The 20,918-nt window shown below is 33.8% G+C and overlaps 1 protein-coding gene and 1 pseudogene across 2 annotated transcripts in view; both read left to right on the forward strand.

The window, feature by feature from the left end:
• Window positions 1-20,518, forward strand: part of COL11A1 (collagen type XI alpha 1 chain) — a 202,299-nt gene extending 181,781 nt beyond the window's left edge. For both annotated transcript variants that reach the window (XM_078072675.1, XM_078072676.1), the window contains 10 exons: window positions 6,279-6,332; window positions 7,239-7,346; window positions 7,852-7,905; window positions 8,012-8,047; window positions 8,141-8,194; window positions 9,658-9,907; window positions 13,372-13,484; window positions 14,908-14,976; window positions 17,338-17,571; window positions 18,793-20,518. In XM_078072675.1, coding sequence (XP_077928801.1) covers window positions 6,279-6,332; window positions 7,239-7,346; window positions 7,852-7,905; window positions 8,012-8,047; window positions 8,141-8,194; window positions 9,658-9,907; window positions 13,372-13,484; window positions 14,908-14,976; window positions 17,338-17,571; window positions 18,793-18,939 — 1,119 coding nt within the window. In that variant the 3' untranslated portion in view covers window positions 18,940-20,518. The remainder of the gene's footprint in view (window positions 1-6,278; window positions 6,333-7,238; window positions 7,347-7,851; window positions 7,906-8,011; window positions 8,048-8,140; window positions 8,195-9,657; window positions 9,908-13,371; window positions 13,485-14,907; window positions 14,977-17,337; window positions 17,572-18,792) is intronic.
• On the forward strand, window positions 16,146-16,276 carry LOC118529538 (U4 spliceosomal RNA; annotated as a pseudogene).
• Window positions 20,519-20,918: the final 400 nt, after the last annotated feature.

The raw sequence follows: 20,918 nt of genomic DNA on the forward strand, positions 1-20,918 counted from the left end.
GTGAATAGATTGTAGCTTTTTCATAGCATCAATTAATTCGACAATATCTAATTTTAATGAAAATGCTAGTCAATTCTCATGAAGTGAGGAGGGGCAGAGAAACCATCTTCAGGATGCTTTTTATGGCAATTGAATGAGCTTTTCAACTCAGCTAAGACAAATTTATTTTAGTAGGCAATTTTTGATCATGGTTATTGACTCTCAAGCCAAGCTCCCTAGTTTCAAAAACAAGCACTACCACTTACGTGCTGGATGACTTTAGGAAAGCTATTTATTTATTTTTCTAAGCTTTAGGTTCCTGATCTGTAAAATTAGAATATCAATAGCATCTATCTCATGGGATATTATGAAGTTTAAATGAATTAAATGGGGATATTAATATCTTCTACCCATGGGATTCTTATGTTAATTAAATAAGTTATATGTAGAACACTTAGACCATTAATTGGCACTAGGAGCACCAAATAAAGAATTATCAATTGAATGAAATGATGTTTTGAAAAATAATTTCATATTCTTAGTGAAAAGTAACTAAATTTGGGGTGCCTGGCTGGCTCAGTCCATACAGCATGCGACTGTTGATCTTGGGGTCCTAAGTTCGGGCCCCACATTGAGGGTAGAGTTTACTTAAAAAAAAGTAACTAAATTTGACCTCATTCATGCGTATGTACCATCAATAAACGTGTTTGAAGGACACTGACTCTTTTTTTTTTAAAGATTATTTATTTATTTATTTGAGAGAGAGAATGAGATAGAGAGAGAGAGCATGAGAGGGGGAAGGGTCAGAAGGAGAAGCAGACTCCCCGCTGAGCAGGGATCCCAATGTGGGACTCAATCCCAGGACTCCAGGATCATGACCTGAGCCGAAGGCAGTCGCCTAACCAACTGAGCCACCCAGGCGCCCGAAAGACACTGACTCTTAAAGCAAATGAAAAGGACCAACTAATTATGCTGACTTACAGCAGTTAGAGTATAAAGTAGGTAAGTACTATAATAGAATCAAGCAGAGAATGCTAAATATATTCAGAGTAGGACTGTTAAAATGCCCTTTCCTCTGGGGACCTTTCCCTCATCAGAAGTATGGTAAGATTATTAAAGAAGGAAAAGAGAGGCTTAAATGTGTATGGGAGGCTTAAAAATGTGGGAGGTAAAAATAAGAGGTTTCAAAACTCATACAAATTTTCATTTGTCTCTGAAATCAATCCATGTGAAATTCATCTGAATATTCTCTCCATAATGTGTTTTTCCTCGTTATAATTATAAATATATTCACATCCACATCCAGGTCTACACGTGTTTCAGAAGCCTGTTTATCACTATATTTCTGCAACTACCTATTGGGTCCCTTTTCCCCTTCTAGAAGGTGCCTGAAACTTCTTGCTGTAGGGTCCACTAGTCAGAAAACATTCCCCTTTCCCAACTTTTAAATACAACTTAGCTGTTTAGTAAGTACAACTTACAGTGCTTTCATCATTCCAGATAGGCAGCTACCTAATTAGACAATTGCACTCTAACAGAGTGTTTAGCAGTATGGATGCCTTTCCTTTTTCTCTGGCTTTTTGTTTTATCAGAGAGTATTTATGTACTTCCTTATACACTTTCTTTACTTAAAAGGTATTTTATAGGTATTTTATATACAACTTTATATTAACCTTTGGAATGGAAATTCTTTGGGGTGAGAGTGAAACAGATCTTTTAGAACTTTTAAAATGATATGTGTTTGGTGCTTGCCCATCCTGTAATCAGCTCTACTAGAGTTTAGATATGGTACAGTATTTTTCACTTTAAAAGTTAGACATTTTTCATGGTAAAAATTAAACTTCTATAAATGCATGAATTTTATGTACATATATATTTAGAATCACCATATGGAACTGAGGATAGATTAAATAGTACATATGAGAGCTAACAGAAAGCTAAGGACAATGATGAGATTATATAAAGAATAACAAAAGGGTTTTTTTTAAGTTGAATCAAATTTTTGAGTAGTCAACAAGAAAAAGAGATGAAAAATTACCATAATATAATTATACATTCCTTCTTTTCACATACTGATAAATAAAATATCTGATAGCATTATTTTTCAAACCGTAAGTGCCTGAATAAAATGGTAGGATGGCTTACTGAATTGCAGTTTTATTTTTTTTTTATGCTACCTTTGAACTATCTGTAGACAGGGTTGAGATGTGTAGCATTCCATAAAGATTCACCAGGTTTAAATAATAAAGCATTTGCTTTTCACCAAACTAAACATTATTTCACAATATTACATTCTAAATAAAGTGCAGAATCTACAGTTTCTTTAAACTTCAATGCACTAGAGTTGTGAGATGCATATCAAAGCAAATATTCTGTAAAGCATAATACTGCAGGGGAAAATGTTTGATTGTGTGTTCTGGACACTTAAGAATGTATCATCCTTGTTTTCCTTTCCACTTATTACTTATGAATTATGTATTTCCCTAGGGTTTTTCAATTTACAATATCCTAAATAGGAAATAGAAAATATGTACTTGGAATAACATTTTTATATGCAGAATTGATATTTTTGATATGTTCCAAGTTCAGAGGGTTATTTATAACTGCTATCAACATCATAACTTTACCAATTTCTATTTCCAACTGATGAAAATGGTAAGAAACTGACTTTGCTTGGTAAATTCATACTCAGATAATGTTTTCAAGTTCATAAGAAATTATTAGCTTAGAGGAATTAATCCTCGTTTCCTCTAACTCTTTTATGTACATTTATAGAAATGATTTAAAATGCATAAACACAATGTCTAGTATATTTCTCATTAAGCCTGAGTAATCAGAATTCCAGTATTTCTTCTCTTTCATCCTCCTCCTCCTTCTCTTCCTCCTCCTCTTCTCCTTTTCCTTTTCCTTCTTTTTTGCCATTTTAGCTTATACTATAAGAATGTGTTGAGAAGGCTGATTGATAACTGATTGTAACTTTTCAAAAATGCTATACTTCACTGTTTATACAGTACTTTTGTAGGTCTGGTTTCTCTTTCATTATTACAATGCTATGATACAGTTATTACTATTAGAGTACCTTCATAAATGAAGCTCAGAGATAATAAGTAATAGATCCAAGGTCACCCAACTAATGTGTGGTTAGACTTGAGACTGAATGAAGCAGTGATTAGAATATTGATGTCCGGCAAGCAGCACCCTATCAGTTCTCCCACTTAGAGCAAAATTGTTGTAAAGTATATCATATGCTTAAAAAAGTTTGAATGTAAAATGAAAAGTTAAGAAAGAAAAAAATCTGGCCTGTACATAGTTTTGTATTTTCAGTCTGGAGAATGTACTTACTTTTAATTTACTTATGTCAGGTTTAACCAATATTCTTAAAAGGTTTCTACTTTGGGTACAAGCATATGGTTCTTTCATGAAGTTACATTTTTATTAGAACCATTTTTTTCGTACTTTTTTATGCCACCTTGTTCTAACATATAGAGTCTTTGGCATTTATCCTGATGGTGACATGGTCTCAAGAAATTATTTGTTTCCATTACTCATTGATATTATTCCTTTTAAAATGTGCTATTGGGGGGCACCTGGGTGGCTCAGTTGGTTAAGCGACTGCCTTCGGCTCAGGTCATGATTCTGGAGTCCCAGGATGGAGTCCACATCAGGCTCCCTGCTCAGCAGGGAGTCTGCTTCTCCCTCTGACTCTCCCCCCTCTCATGTGCTCTCTCTCTCATTTTCTCTCTTTCAAAAAAATAAATAAAATCTTAAAAAAAAAACTACTTTAAAAAAATAATAAAATGTGCTATTGGGCAACATTATTTTCCTAATGATTCATCATGCATTTCTGATAAAATCAGAAAAGAGTAGATGCAAAATATATTCCCTTAATTTAAAAAGTATTAAACTAGTAGAACTAAATGGGTAATGCTTTTATTTTAACATAAATGAGTTCCTTTATGCTGTTCGGATTTGCATATTGATTTAACCTGATTTGGGACCTAATGGCACAGAGCCGTGTCTCTCAAAGCATACTGAGTATCAAACCTATGAAACAGATCCCTGGTCTCTTAACTCCAGAATTTCAGATTCAGTTGGTCTGAATGAGGCCTAAGAATTTGCTTTTCTAATAAAAAGTTCACAGATGATGCTAACGCTGATGGTCTGAGGACGACACTTTGAGATCCACTATGATAGGGTGTTAGTAAACAAGATGAAAATCTGGTTTTTAAACCCAGCCTTAGAAGGTACTTGGAAGTAACTTTGGTAGTTTCTTTGTCATCTACGTTTTGTCTGTCAGAGATTTAACAAAGTGGCATGATTATTTTTATACAAAGGAAAGTCTAAACTGAATTAATATAAATTTATGTCTGACAATTAATAATTTTCTCCTTATTAAAAGAATATTATTAGGGGTGCCTAGATGGTTCAGTGGGTTAAGCATCTGCCTTCAGCTCAGGTCATGATCCCAGAGTCCTGGGATTGAGCCCAGGGTCCAGGATCCTTGCTCAGTGGGGAGCCTGATTCTCCCTCTCTTTCTGCTGCTCCCCCTACTTGTGTTCTCTCTCTCGCTGTCAAATAAATAAATAAAATCTTTAAAAATAAAAAGAATATTATTAGGCACATTCACATTTAAAAGTACACATATTTTCTATGAAAATAATTTGTATCTATTGTTAATAGAATGATGTAGGGAAATTGTCCACTTTTATATCAATATACTTAGAGAATTTCAAATTCATTCATGAATTAAAACAAATATAAGTACATATAATACTAGTCCAAAATACTATTGTTACACAGTACTAATTGTACGAACCCTATTCTTACTTTCCCCTGATGATCAGGAATTCAGTTTAAGGTGTAGATGTGAGAAATTAAGGAGTGCAAAAGGCTCATCTACTCAATCTCACGAGACAGGAATTATAATCCTCAATTTATAGATGAGAAAACTGAAGCTCTTTTTGGTTAGCTAATTTAAATTGCTAATAAGAGAGGCTGGCTTCTATCCCAAGTCTATCCTATTCTGAGCCCATACTTTTTATATTACATCATGCTCCTTGGATCAGATCCATGGCTCTTAATAGTTTAAATTCACAGAAATGATGGACTGGGACTTAATGTGCTCTTTCACATGGAAGATTCTAAGTGTCTGGGTAGAGAGGAAAAAAATTGCTCGTGGTAGCCTTGAAGAAGATACAATAGTGAACACTCATGGTATAGTTTGGTAAAAGTTAAAACAATTTGTTTTCTAAGTGCCATGTTAAAAATCGTCACTGAAGCTATAATTCTAAAATTCAATTCAATATAAATAATTCAAACTCATAGAGAAACTGTAGAAATCTTTTGCTTTGTTCTTCCGGCTGCCTTACTATTTCAGGTAGTAGTGACCAACACTTTGTAGCCTTATATTGGCTCTGATTTCATCAATCACACCCTTACATTCTTTTAGTGTCAGTTATATTTCTTCTGACAGAAGTTCTTGCCTGCATAGTTTCATTTGTCATTAATTTCAGAACAAGGGTCGTATTTTGTATTGCCTTCACTATGGAATACACTATTCTATAAAAACGTTTGTTTCAAAGTCGTCAATATGAATGATTCCATGGGTAGGGGTCAGAACTAAGAGTTAGTTGTTGAAGTCATGCCACGATTTTCACAAAAATATAATTTAGCATAAATGGATAAATATCTTGTCCTTGGACCATAAGAAAAAGTTAAATTGGTAAAATAGAGATGTTTACATGAAAAAGCTAATTGTTCTATTATTAAATTTACAAATCATTTAGATAAAAGATTCTTCAGGAATTACAGTTAAAAATACTGTCTTGGGAGTTTGCTTAGGAAAAGTGGTTATCAAAGGTCAGTTGACTGTCAAAAATTTATTGAGGTTTTTTTAGTTTTACATGAAATATTGTAATGTATTACAATATTCGGAGCTTAGCACCGAAATATCTGATTGAGTTGATACATGATTTGGAAATCCCTTCTTCTAAAATTAGTGTATTTAAAAATGTATCCTTCTTTTTCAGTTTAAAGACCATATAAACCATGTCTTATTTCTAATTTCATATTTCTGTGGTCAAACTTATCAATATTATGCTTTATAATTATAGTTAAATATTAAGCCATGGAGTTTTAAACAAGCAAAATTATTTTGAATCCTGAAAAATAAGCACTAATCATTATTAATTATTTTCAAACTCTGTCATATTACCCAAACCAAATTTGCCCTGTGGATAGTAGTATGATTCTCTAACTCATACCTACTCTATGTATGTTTATTATTTCTCATTATTTAGGGACCTCCTGGCTTACCTGGCCTCAAAGGTGAACCCGGCTCCAAGGGCGAGAAGGTGAGAATAAAAGCACATGTTATTACAATTTTGACATTCTAATAGCAGAGACAATAATTTTGCAGATTGAATCACTCACAAGGAAATTTCAAAGAATATCTTTGTCCTTCTAACCAAGGAAAAAATCTGTCAATCCTCTGCTTCCCAGATGAATTTAGAGAAGAGAAAATATACAAAGTCATAGTGAAAAATATATCAGAATTCAGTGTTATATTTTTTCAATGTCCCCTTGTAGGAACCATATGGAGAAAGCATATGGTTATACTAAAATAACCCTTCAGAAAATAAACAGATGGAATAACAAAATGCCCATTTTTATGTTTTTAAACATGAAAATAAAAAATTTAAACTAGAATACCTTTGAAATAGTAATTTGATCTTCCAGAATGTATGCTGAGTTGCAACAAATAATTAAAGAAAATAAGCCTTTTTAGAATACCATTAATGTTTTTTGGATTATTTTTAAATCTCCAAATGTCTCTTAAAGACTACAGAGTCTCTGAAGAGTAGAAATCATTTCATATAAAATATGATGCTTATTAAAATAATGACTTTTCAGTTGTTTATTTCATCAATATTACATACGGCCATTATTGTTCTCTTAGTTGAGGGAATTCATTTTAAGTAAATGAAACACCGAAGATGGTATTTTTAGAACACATTTCGTTCCCCAATAATCCTTCCCACCAATAAAAGTCTCACTTAATGTAAGCAGTAAATGATCCTGTTAGGTAAGAGAAAAGCAGGTTCTTAATACTACATATCCTTCAGAAAGGGTTAAAGTTTTTATCTATTTTTTTTTACTTTTATGTTTCATAAATTTAGTGTGCAGTTATTTTATGACCATAATTTAATAGATGGTTGTAATTTACATATTGTTAAATTTCTTTTCTCTGCCTTCTAAAGGGACATCCTGGTTTAATCGGCCTGATTGGTCCTCCAGGAGAACAAGGTGAAAAGGGTGACAGAGGACTCCCTGGAACTCAAGGATCTCCAGGAGCAAAGGGGGATGGAGTGAGTAAAGATATAAATTATTCTCCTACTCCTTTCCAGTCATACACACACACACACACACACACACATACCCACACACACACCTGAGCACATTCCATTAAACATGACCAAGGAGGTGATTTAGACCATCTTTAATCTCTTTAAGTCAATGATGTTTTCAAAAAGAAATTTACTTAACCTTAAAGTAATAAATTAAAAATATGACAAGCTAGAAATCATAAAAATTACAGTTCAATAGTTAATTACACAAAAATTTATCGAATCCCCAAAACATACAAATCATTATTCTGAAGGCTGCTTTATATCTATAAAGATACAGACATTAAAGCAAATGGGAAAAAAAATACAGATTATCTTGTTAAAATTATTTCTTAGATTCACAATGGAAAGTTTTAGGTTATTCGTACATATTTTGCATAATCAAAAGTTTGCAGTGTGTTTTGTTCTGCAAAACATGGCATAAAATAGCTGAGGAAAACTCTAATTTGGATGATTCTCTCTACAGGGAATTCCAGGTCCTGCTGGTCCCATAGGTCCACCTGGTCCTCCAGGCTTACCAGTAAGTGCAAGACAAAAGAATTTTATAAAATAAACTTATAAATATACCAAGGAGTCATGAATTCTCCAGATTTTTATCTGCACTTTTGCCTTTGCCTTTTTTCTAGGGCCCTCAAGGACCAAAGGGTACCAAAGGCTCTGCTGTAAGTACTTTTGCCTTTGGATTTTCATTTTTCAGGGAAGTCCAGTCAAATGCCTTGTTCCCCATTCATCTTGTTCCTTTTTTTTTTAAACAGGGACCTGCCGGCCAGAAGGGTGACAGTGGTCTTCCAGGGCCTCCTGGGCCTCCGGTAAGTGCAGAATAACAAGACTGATATGCTGACATTTAGCATCCTGAGACTGCCAGTGATTTCTCTGAATTTGTAAGAAGAATGGAAAAAAAAAAAAAAAAGACATTCTGTCAAAGTGCTGATTTTTCTAGGAAATAGCACTATATTAGTTACATAATCAGGTCCCCATGCCAAGATTTTTCTTTTAATTGAATATAAGGATCCATTAACTATGTATTATGATAGTCTTGTTTTTGTTTTTCAAGAAAATTATATACTTTTTTATGTCACGTTTTTATGAAAGCAGTTGATTGTATGCCACAAAGATACATACATGTCTGACCACACTAGGAATAAAGACGAAAGTTTAGATACTTGGCATTTGTTTTCCTACTATATATAATGATCACCATAAAAGCAATAATGATTTGTAACATTTGTTAATGCTGACATCTTCCAGGCTTCACATAACTACTAAGTGTTAGATCCGCTTTGCTAGGGCTGCCTTAACAGGCACCACAAACAAGGTGGCTTAAATAATAGAAATGTATTATCTAACAGTTCTAGAGGCCACAAGTCCTAGATCACACTATGGGGAGCATCGGTTCCTTCTGAGAACTGTGGAGCTGAAGGTCTGTTCCATGGCCCTCTCCTTGGCTCCTAGATGGCTGTGTTCTCCTATCTTTTCCTATCATCTTCTGTCTATGTGTGTCTTTGCACCCAAATTTCCTCTTTTTATAAGGATACCAGTCATATTGGAACAGGATCCACCCCAATGCCCTTATATTTACTTAACTAATTATATCTACAGCAACCCCATTTCAAAATGAGGTCTTATTCTAAGGTACGGGCGCTTAGGACTTCTACATATGAGTTTTTGTGGGACACGATCCATACCAACATGGATTTAACTATTTGGTATGGTTCTACTCTTGCCACATATGCAAATTCAAGTCTGGCTGCATTTTTTAAGCTTTTTAATTTATGCAGTTTTAAGCTATATTTGAAATAAGTTAATGTGTATTTTTCAAAGTTTAGTGTTTCATAATATAAATTATTATCAAGCACAATAGACAACTCATTAAGTAGCATAAGAACCCTAAAATGGTGTTTTAATCTTCAGAGACTAAAATCTAGTTGCAGAGATAGGACACATAAATGAGGACTAATTAATAAATAAGAAGGTAATGCACATATGTCCACACAAATCTGTGCTACATTACTTATGTAGAAAAAGGTCCAGAAATCATCTGATTTGTGTGTCTACCTCGGTATCCCTACTAGATTCTTTTTAAAAGAACTTAGAGTTTACACATCGATATTTATATATGTATATGTGTATATAGTAGCAATTAGAGAAAACTAGGAAAAACATTGGAAAGCTAAACCAACTGTAAATTCTTATAACAACGACATAACCAGTAATAATTATGCAGAATATTTTAGCTTCAGAAGCAATTACATGCACATTATCTCTTTCACAGGGTCCACCTGGTGAAGTCATTCAGCCTTTACCAATCTTATCACCCAAAAAAACAAGAAGACATGCTGAAAACATGCAAGCAGATGCAGGTGATAATATTCTTGATTACTCGGATGGAATGGAGGAAATATTTGGTTCCCTCAATTCCCTGAAACAAGACATCGAACATATGAAATTTCCAATGGGTACTCAGACTAACCCAGCCCGAACTTGCAAAGACCTGCAACTCAGCCATCCTGACTTCCCAGATGGTATGTTAATAATACATGACACAGCAAATGTACTGAACCTCTCAGTTATGACGGTGCATTGTCAGCTCATTAATTCTAGTTAAATGTTTAATATAGAACCTAAATAAAACTAAAGCAAATGATTATTCATTCCAATCTTGTAGACAGAAAAGGTCATTTACACTGTGCAATTCAAGATCTCTTCGGAGAATCCTTGCCTGTTACATAAGGTTTCATTAAATTATGACAAGATCATTTTTGGATGATTATAGATAACATAAATGCATTTTCCCTGTACTATCATAGAAAGGGTTTTGTGTGTGCACGCATGTGCACATTAGTATATAATTATTTATGTCCTATAACCTAACTTATTTTACATTGATATGAGTAAAGTTAACATGAGTAATAGCACAACTGAATCATATTTGACCTATCAGTTTAGCAATGATTTGGTGAACAGAATATTTAAGAATTCGGATATCTTGGGGCAAAACTTTATGTCATTGATCCACAAATAATCAGAACTGTGAACAATTTATTTGTAATAATAGTCAGGATAATTTAATATATCTACCATTTAACATAAACGTTTACATATCCATCCTGAGAAGGCAACAGTTTCAAGTATCCTGAGTTAGTTAATAAACTCACATAATTACTAAACTAACAAGGGGCAGATCTTTATGTGATCTTAAATCTCCCACTTGATGTGGAAATATTTTGTCACTCTTTTTACCATTGGGACAATATTATTTTGCTCTGTCAATTATGTAAGAATGCTATAACTGAGACCTAAATAACTCAGTACAGAGAGAAAAGTTCAATGTGATTCAGAAACAGCCACCACCATAAAGGAAGAATGTCATAAAATCATCTTATCTTAATCAAGCATAGCCTGTTAAAACTAAAACACAGGTAGCTATTAAGGGTTCCATACAGACTGATATCCAAGGTCTTCAAATTTATAATATGTGTATTTGAAAAAAATATGTTTAGTTCGGTAGTGATGCAGTGATTTATAAGAATGATTCAGACTTCCGGTCTAGCTAAGATAATCATACATTATTGAAATTCAAATGTGAAGGATTACAACATGTACCGAGTTTAAAACAACATATGATTAATTAGAACCCGAGCAGTCAAGGAAAATTTTTGTATATTTTGGAAATGGAAAGTTCACCGTGGGCTACAGTTCCCTATGGTTTCCATATAATAACTAGCATTATTAATTCTTCAATGTGTTAATTAATTGTAATTAAATATTAATTAATTAATTTAGCAGTGCCAGGCACTGTTCTTCAGACAGAGATTCATAGATGCGCAGAAGGAATAGTGCCCTTGAGCTACTATTCTCAAAATATGGAGACAGAAAAATCGTTAAGTATTAATAATAACATATTATGACAGATACTGTGGAAAAAATGAGTATTTATATAAGTAAGAGATGATTCAATTTTGGATAAATAGGACGTTAATATTTAAGGAGATGACATTTAAACTGAAACCTTTCAAGAGGTAGCCAATCATGCAAAGAATCAAAAGGGTATTCTGGGCAGAGGATATGGGTCTCTTGAAAGCTTTGAAGAAGACAAGATCTTGGTGTCTTCAAGGAACCGAAAGGTCTCTGTGGCTGAACGATAGTGAGCAAAGTGAAAAATGACTTAAGTGATTTGGAAGAAAGCAAAGTAGAATCAAAGGAAGCTGGTTAAGGAGCTGTTGGATTAATCTAGGCAAGAAATTGTGGTGACTTGATTTAGGGATCTGATAGTAAAAATAGGAGATGAATAAATTAGAGATAAATTGTACATGGTATCCATAGTATAGTGAATTTATTGAACAAAGGTGTCTTAGTAATTAAGTTATTATTATGTTATTTGAAGAAAATTAATGACAATATTAACTGAATAAATCAAGATAAAAAATACCACAGAATTTCTAAAAACCATAATATATACCATTAAGAGTGGTTATCCTGGTTGGTAAAATCCTGGATGATTTTCAACTTTATTTTATGTATTTTTTTTTCTGAGGATTTCAATTGGTTCCAGATGTGAATCTATAAATGGTGCAATCAGAAAAAATGTAAATGTTTTTGTTAAATAAATATTTCAAGTGATCTGACATACAGTAGAAGCTAATTGACTATTAGAGTACTTTCCCTGTTTATATACAGTGGCAGTAAAAGATAAAGCAGATTGGTATTGGAATTTTTTAAGATTTTATTTATTTTTAAGAGAGAGAGAGAGAGATCACAAGTAGGTAGAGCATCAGGCAGAGGGAGAGGGAGAAGCAGGCTCCCCAGGACCCTGGGATCATGACCTGAGCTGAAGGCAGACACTTAACTGACTGAGCCACCCAGGTGCCCTTGGTATTGGATTTTTTTTTTTTAAGATTTTATTTATTGATTTGACAGAGAGAGAGAGACAGCGAGAGAGGGAACACAAGCAGGGGGAGTGGGAGTGGGAGAAGCAGGCTTCCCGCTGAAAGGGAGCCCGATGCGGTGCTCAATCCCAGGACCCTGGGATCATGACCTGAGCCCAGGGCAGACGCTTAACGACTGAGCCACCCAGGCACCCCTCGTATTGGATTTTTAAGAGTCCCAGTACTAAGTTAAGCAGTTAGAGATTTCAGAATGTTAAAATTTAATAATCAGTAGATTCACATAATTCAAACTAATATTTAAAATGAAGTGGCAGCATAGAAAATGGTAGGAGGGAAGCAAAGTATCATCACATATAAATCAATGCTGTCTCTCAATAGCTGTTAGCAACAAAAACCATATTGTCAATTATTTTAAAATAATTTTGTTATTTCCACTACTTACCATCGTTACTCATCTAGCACGAAATTAATGGTCACAGTCATTCACATGACAAAATTTGTTCTGCACCATTTAGATAATGACATTAATAGCAAACTACATTTAAATATATAAAATAGACCTTCTTTTTAAGATATGAGTACATTTACTACAAGAAGTTGATGCTATAAAGTAATGCAAAAGTATGATCCCTGAGGCTAAGTAGATACTATCACCTCCATTGTTACAGATGAATAAACCAAGGAAAATATAGTGATTATTATACTCAGACGATTTAAGTAGTAAATAATACGTATGAGATTTAGGGTTAAGTTTATCTGATTCCAATATACATGCAACTTATTACAATGGATAAATTGAATGTTAATATTTGAGGAGGTGACATTTAAGCTGAAACCTAAAAGTAACAGACATGCTAGGAACCAGAGTGTTCTGGGCAGAGTGTATGGGCAAAGCTTTGACGCAGACAAGACAAAGGGTCACTCTTTAACTAGTCAAATGCAAACCCCAATATGACCAAAAGCATAAAAGTGATTCTTGTAGGAAAAGATCCATCAGTATTAATTTTTCTTTATTTCTCTTTCCAATAAAATTTGATATTTAATGCAATCCATTTTTATATAAATGTATTTGTATATGACATATTTTTTCCTACTTCTAGGTGAATATTGGATTGATCCTAACCAAGGATGCTCAGGAGATTCCTTCAAAGTTTACTGTAATTTCACATCTGGTGGTGAGACTTGCATTTATCCAGACAAAAAGTCTGAGGGAGTAAGTACCAATCTGTTTTGGTGGTGACTGTTGACAGTTCTTGCCATGTTTTTGCAATATTGAACTAAACAGGAAAATTATACTGTCATATTTTCATTTATCTGCTTTTCTTACAGGGTAATTAGAGCATTTCATTTGCATAAACATGAATAAGACACCAACGTGATGCACAGAGTTAACAAATACTTCTCTCCTTTATCTTTTACACAGATGTATTCTTTATGCACCTGCTTGTGCTCTAAAATTCTATGGCTTTTCCATGACACAGCACAGCTGATTCTCAAATTTTAGTGCATGTATAGTATTCTTCATTCCAATTACCACATGATAGAACTCGCAGCTGTATACGTTCAAAATACACAATTTATAATCTTTTACATAAAATAAGAGCATCAGTGCCTTTGCGTGCTTTTTAAATGTTTAGTCTCTTCAAAAACATTTCTTGATTTTCACCCAGCAGTATCAATATATTTGAGTTCTATCTTTAAAGCTATAAAGACAAATGACTAATAGAGGGAAAGATTTCTCACTAGCATAATTATATTCTCCAGTTTCTGGTGATAAATGTTGCCTTTGTTTGTAATCTTTTAATAAATCACATCCTTCTTAGTAAATGGTGTGGGCATACAGAGGCACAGAAAGTCCTTAAGGCAGCTAAAGTCCTTTAGGTGTGGCTAGTCTCTTTAGCAGAGAAGTTAAGTTTGTGAGAAAAGGGTGGGCAGTAGCGGCAGGAGACAAAGCAACTTCTGTTTCCCATCAAACGTGGCCAGTGGCGAAGCGTAATAAAATTCCTGTAGCCCCAAACAAATGAGGGCACATGGAAAATGCCTCCCCTTACACTGATAACTCAAATTCCCTACAGTGAAGCCTTAGATACCCTTATATTTTGCTGATGTTTACAAAGCAAAACGATAAATGCAGATCTATTAAAAATTCTAAACATTCTTCCCAGCAGATGATTAGGCTTGCTTCCTGCCAATGACTTTTCCATAGCATGGCACCCTTAGTTACTGGCTGACTGCCTTCAGGATGCTTCCCTTCACTATGGAATACTGATGGTACTTGCCTTGATGGCTGATTCCAACTGGTATTATGAGGGGTTCTTTTGCAAGGAGTTTTGCCTAAGAGTCCCACCAGTGTCCCCTATAGCTCTTATTATGCCATCGGCAGGTTATTCTCCTCGACCCGCCCTTCTTTTTGAGCAATTAAAGAAAACAGGAAGAAAATGACTCAGTCTTCGCTAAGTGGGAATTCACAGGATCTCTCTCAAATTTTTCTCTTTATCTCATTTTCTGTAGTTCAGGATAGACTGTTTTAAAACTTCTTTGGCATCTTAGTCTTACTGAAAATTACTGATATGTACGTAAACAATACTGCTCCTAACTTTTACCTACTTTCTAATTTTCCTGTTCCTTTGCAACAGGTAAGAATATCATCATGGCCAAAGGAGAAACCAGGAAGCTGGTTTAGTGAATTTAAGAGAGGAAAACTGGTATGTTATTACCTCAACATGAAATGGTTTGTCTTACACTTCATAAATGAAGCTCAAATTATATATCTCTAGACCCTGACTGGGAAAGTCTAAATTATACTATCCCGGATTCCACGTGTTCTCTGGCTTGCTCCATCTATATCTCTTAGACCACTGTGGTATTTTAGAAAAGTCTAAATGTTTTGTATCAAAATACATGGAAATATGCTGAACTTACCAAAATAATGTGATCAGATAAAGTATGCATTCCACTAAGTACCTGATAGACATCTTAAAAATAGATTGTTAGAAATGTCAGGTATAGAGGATACATAAATTATTTTTTGTTCTCTATTTCAATAAAAACTTTTGGAATGTGAAATGTTTTTTCTGATTACTACATGTAGATATAAAGTGAACTGACTGACCTGACCTTTTATTTGGATTAGAGCACAAGTTCACTTAGATATTTTCATACAATGACCAGTTCACTATTAATAATTTGTTATAGGTATTTTAAGATTGGTGCCAAAACTAAATTTATATTATAAAAGCTGTTTAAAAATACGTGTGTGTTTAAAATATTAATAAGAATGTATTTTAAATGAAAGTTTCTCACTTATCCAGGTAATTATTCAATTTTTAATGTTCTTTAAAAAGCTATTATTTTCCAACGATGGCTGTTTTATAGTTATCATCCTATGGGAACCTACACAAATTAATGAACAATTTTAGTGAAGTTCTCCAGTTCACGTAATTCTTCAGTGCAGTCTTCAAGTTACATTAAATATCCATGGGACATCTTACCAGTGTAGAAGTTAAAAATACATACACAGAACGGTGTGTGTGGTATTATTTTTTGTTGTTTTGGTTTGTTTTCCTTCGTGTGCATTTCCCAAGTGGCCTTTTTTTCTTCAACCAAACAAGGTTCCTCACTATCTAAGCTATTAATCAGTAAGGATTAAGTAAATTCAACAATAAGGAAGAAAGTCATAGATAACTGCCTCTACATCAGCTAAATCTATAGTCTAGGTAAATTTCCTACTCCGTTTTTAAAAAAATCTAGGTTTATATGTTTCAGCTGACCCCAGTATTACAATTATACCCAATAAAACAATTTATGAATTTAATAAAGAGTTTTAGTAATTTTCAATTATCTTCCTGCTCTAAATACAAAATAAGTATTTACTAGCTTTGCACAGTGGCAGTATCATAGCCAATGAGGTTTATCCAAGGCGCGATTATTGCTAATTGAAAACTTTTCACAAAATAAGTATTTACTGACTCAACAAATATTCACTTGTGTCACCTGGGGCATTATGTTTGGTGACACAGTGGTGAGTAAGTACATCATCTAAGAATGAACAAACAGGCAGGTCTGTGCAGTAAATAGAAGACCAAACACCTTAGAAAACTATGGCCCCAAAATAAAAACTGCAGGAACATGTTTAAAATTTTGGGCCAAGTGGATATACTATGAAATTTTTTAAAGTAGGTGAGATTAAAAAAAAACATTAAGGGGTGCCTGGGTGGCTCAGTCGGTTAAATGAGGACTCTTCCTTTCAGCTCAGGTCAAGATCTCAGGGTCCAGAGATCTAGCTACCTTGTACTCTGTGCTCAGCAGAGGTGGGAGTCTGCTGGAGATTATTTCTCCCTCCCTCCCCTCCCCCCTCTGCTCCTCTCCCCACTCACGTGCACTCTCTCTAAGAAAAAAATTAAATAGGTAACCTTTGCATTGCACCAAGATTCCTCAGTACCCATTGCTTCACTACTTTTTTTTTAAAGATTTGATTTATTTATTTGACATCGAGAGGGAATACAAGCAGGGGGAGTGGGAGAGGGAGAAGCAGGCTTCCTGCCTAGCAGGGAATCCTATGTGGGGCTCCATCCCAGGATCCTGGGATCATCACCTGAGCCAAAGGCAGATGTTTAACGACTGAACCACCCAGGCGCCCCTGTTTCACTATTTAAAAAGATACAGAAATATAATGAAAGATACTTCATAATCTATAATTTAAATTTATTTAAATCATTAATTTAAAAAGATACACAAATAAAATGAAAGATCTCTTGGAAACAAAAGCACTTTTTTGGAAATTTTTAATGGGTAGGACAATGAAGCATAGAAATAAAGTGATTTTTTTCAAAGATAAGTAGTGCTTACAGTAACTCGGGTGGGCGTACAATAGCGATTTCATAAAATCCTGTCTCTGGGTCTTCTGACCCTCCGTGCCCACTTTCTTTCCCTAAGTGAAAATGTGCCTATGGATTCATCCACGTGCTTCTGGGATCACAGTTCACTGTCAACAGTGATTTTTATCCTTTTATAACATGAAAGAGTAAAAGAATCTTTACGTGTCTTTTTTATTCTTTTATTCCCAGCTTTCCTATTTAGATGTTGAAGGAAATTCCATTAATATGGTGCAAATGACATTCCTGAAACTGCTGACTGCCTCCGCCCGGCAAAATTTCACCTACACCTGTCATCAGTCAGCCGCCTGGTACGATGTGTCAGCGGGAAGTTACGACAAGGCACTTCGGTTCCTGGGATCAAATGATGAGGAGATGTCCTATGACAACAACCCTTACATCAAAGCACTGTATGATGGCTGCGCAGTAAGTATCCTGGCTTTTGCCTTCTTTCTCAGGATGAGAGGCAGTGGGTGACCACCTCAGTCTGGCCCTAAGCCAGGTTGCTCTCGTGGAAACTGTTATTAAGATCTGATGCTTAACACTGGCACTAAAATACAATATCTTAGAAGCCACTGATATTCACACACAGGCACACACACACACTCATGCACACACACACACACACACACACACACACGCACTCTGAAACATACATATAGACACATATTCTAAAAGCCGTAATGGAAGGTAATCTTAGATCACATGCTATTTCTATGGACTTATTCCTGATACTGGAATACTATTGTAGCTAGTTATTCTTGAAATGAAAAAAATAAATCAAAAACTTTATTTCATTTGTCTCCTTCATCCATGATTCTAAAATGACAGATAAAGGAATCAGCATTATACCATTTATACCATAGAGAAGTCTTACCCTTGTGTTTTGTTTGTAAGGAGCTTGTCTGTCGGTTCTGTATTATACAAGTTTAGGCAGTTATTATCATTTTTTGTTATTTCTATCCTCTGGAACTATCCTTTTCACAAAAATGGGAATTCTATTTAAGAAAATGACCCAGAGAGCACACTAAAAAAAGTCATTGTTGTAGCTGATGACTGAAGAACTCAGTTACAAAGAAATAGGCCCATGCCTTCAAGAAGTGAGTAGGGTACCCACAGATCAAAGAAGAGAAAATAAGACATATTAAAAGTAGCAAGTGTTTGGATTTCCCAATAGTTATGTACTGATAATCATTCACAAAATTAATATATAGCAGCAGAAATGCTTTGACTTTTGACCTTGTGCACTATAATTTCTATACTGTATCTTAAGAAACCGTGAATATTTATATAGTATGATTACAATGGTAAGAATATATTATTATGAAGGAGCCCGACCCAATTTTAGCGTCAGTTTTCATATTAAACTGTATTTATCAATTCAATAAGATTCTCTTCAACTGTGCAATGTATCCAAATATTATAGTTGGGTAATAACAGCTAAATATTAAGCATTCAAAATTTAAAACTACATATGACATCAGTGATGACAACAAGAGTAAATTGCACGTAGATAATGGCAAATTTGTTTCTTACTCTCTTCTTTCTTACCTCCTCACCTCCACTCAGAGGCTTAAGAAAAAAATAACATATATGTTAAAACTATGAAATGATTGTGTAACTTTGTATTTCTGTTCAATTTTACAGTCCAGAAAAGGCTATGAAAAAACTGTGATTGAAATCAATACACCGAAAATTGATCAAGTACCTATCGTTGATGTAATGATCAATGACTTTGGTGATCAGAATCAGAAGTTTGGATTTGAAGTTGGTCCTGTTTGTTTCCTTGGCTAAGATTAGGACAAAGAATATATGAAATCAACAGAAAAAAATACCTTGGTGCCACCAACCCATTTTATGCCACATGCAAGTTTTTGAATAAGGATGGTATATAGAAAACAACTTGCTACATATATATGTACTGATTAGAAATACCGATGCCCTTGCAGGGGCAGAATCTTTACATGACAAAAGCTTCGAAAATCATAAAAATACAAGATAGTGTGGCTGAGATGGAAACAGGCCTTATTCTTGATTCCCAATTTTCATCTCTCCTTTTCCTATTTGGATTTCTTTGGTGCTGTAGAAAAAAGAAGAGAGAACAATATATATTCATAAAAGATATGGTGCTCATTCCCATCCATCAAGGATGTGCTAAAACAGTGTGTTTAATAAATTGTAATTATTTTATGTACAGTTCTATACTGTTATCTATGTGTCCATTTCCAAAACTTGCACGTGTCTCTAAATTCCATCTGACTCTAATTTTATGACAATTACAGAACTATGATGGCAATAAATATATGTATTATGAAAAAATAAAGTTGAATTTCTGATGACTCTAATTCCCTCTCTTTGATTAATAATAAAATGCCTTTGTATATATTGATGTTGAAGAGTTCAATTATTTGATGTCGCCAACAAATTTCTCAGAGGGGCAAAAACCTAGAAGACTCTCGGAAGCACACTTGGATCAACTCTCCTCTACTGACAGTAACTTTGCTGAATTTCAGCCAAAAATATCATGCATTTTGATGCTTTATTCAATGCTATACCTCAGCCTTTTTCTTTTCAGAGTCCAGGATTTCCCAGGATCCTTGTATATATGGAAAATAAGCAAGTTTATATTTTTTGGACAGGAAAATGTGTATGAGAATCTATTTAACAAACGGATGTCTCCATCAAGCAAACAATCAGATGTACAATTTTTTTACTACCTTATCTCATCTCATTGTTTTCAGTGTGCTTCAGTCATGCAGATTAATATTAAAAGATGGGAACTAAGCAATTATTTATGAATTTGTTCAATGTTATAATTTTTAATCGACCAACTTCTTGAATTTGATTCCAAGTTGCTTATTATAATAATCTTCAAATATTATTTTACCTGCACCTGCCCAAAAAATACTATTTCTTTTCTTTCAAAATAATATCATACATTATTTGACTTGCCTAATTCTTAAACAGCATATGGGTGGATTGTTACTAACAGTGCTTGTTTTAAAAGTCATACTTATTAAAGCAATCAAAACATTTTTTTTTCCACTAAGGTATTTTCTTCCAGGTAGCTTGCTATAGCAGTAAAATTTTAAAGTTACAAATTGAACTTTGTATCTATTTTAAGTAATATATGTAAGACTTGAAAATAAATGTTTTATTTCTTATATGAAGTGTTAAATTAATTGATACCAGATTTCACTGGAACATTTTCAACTGATAATTTATCACAAAAGACCATACCTGTAATACTGGAATTAAAACGTGAACACTTGTCATTCAGAAGTTCTTTTATTTTTGAAATCAAGTTTGTAAATGTCCTTTCAAGAAGGGCGATATGAATCGTATAAATAAACTCAAGTCTTGTCTACCTGGATTGGTCATTCTCTTTCTTAAATAGGTTCCAAATTACTCTCTATTGCAGAAAAGGCTTTTGATTCTGTTTCTTGACCATCCAGATTAGAATCGTTTATACTTTTGGAAAAAGAATATTTTCCTTCAGAGATAAGTTGTTTAAATTCTCCACATGTCTAAAATAAAAACACCACATGGTAATACTCTATTTACAAAATTAAGGTAGGCTATACTTAAAATTTCAGAAAGATATTTTTCATAATTAAACATTTTGCAAAGTCTCAAACATATGTTCACAATTTCAGCACTAGAAATATTTCCAGAACTTTTACATAGTCTCTAAATTATACATAAAGTAATATTTTTTATCAAGAGAAATTCCATACATCAGCCAATTTAATGAATATATAGCAATAAGAGAG

Source organism: Halichoerus grypus, chromosome 5 (assembly GCF_964656455.1).
Source record: "Halichoerus grypus chromosome 5, mHalGry1.hap1.1, whole genome shotgun sequence".
In the NCBI taxonomy this organism is placed as follows: domain Eukaryota; kingdom Metazoa; phylum Chordata; class Mammalia; order Carnivora; family Phocidae; genus Halichoerus; species Halichoerus grypus.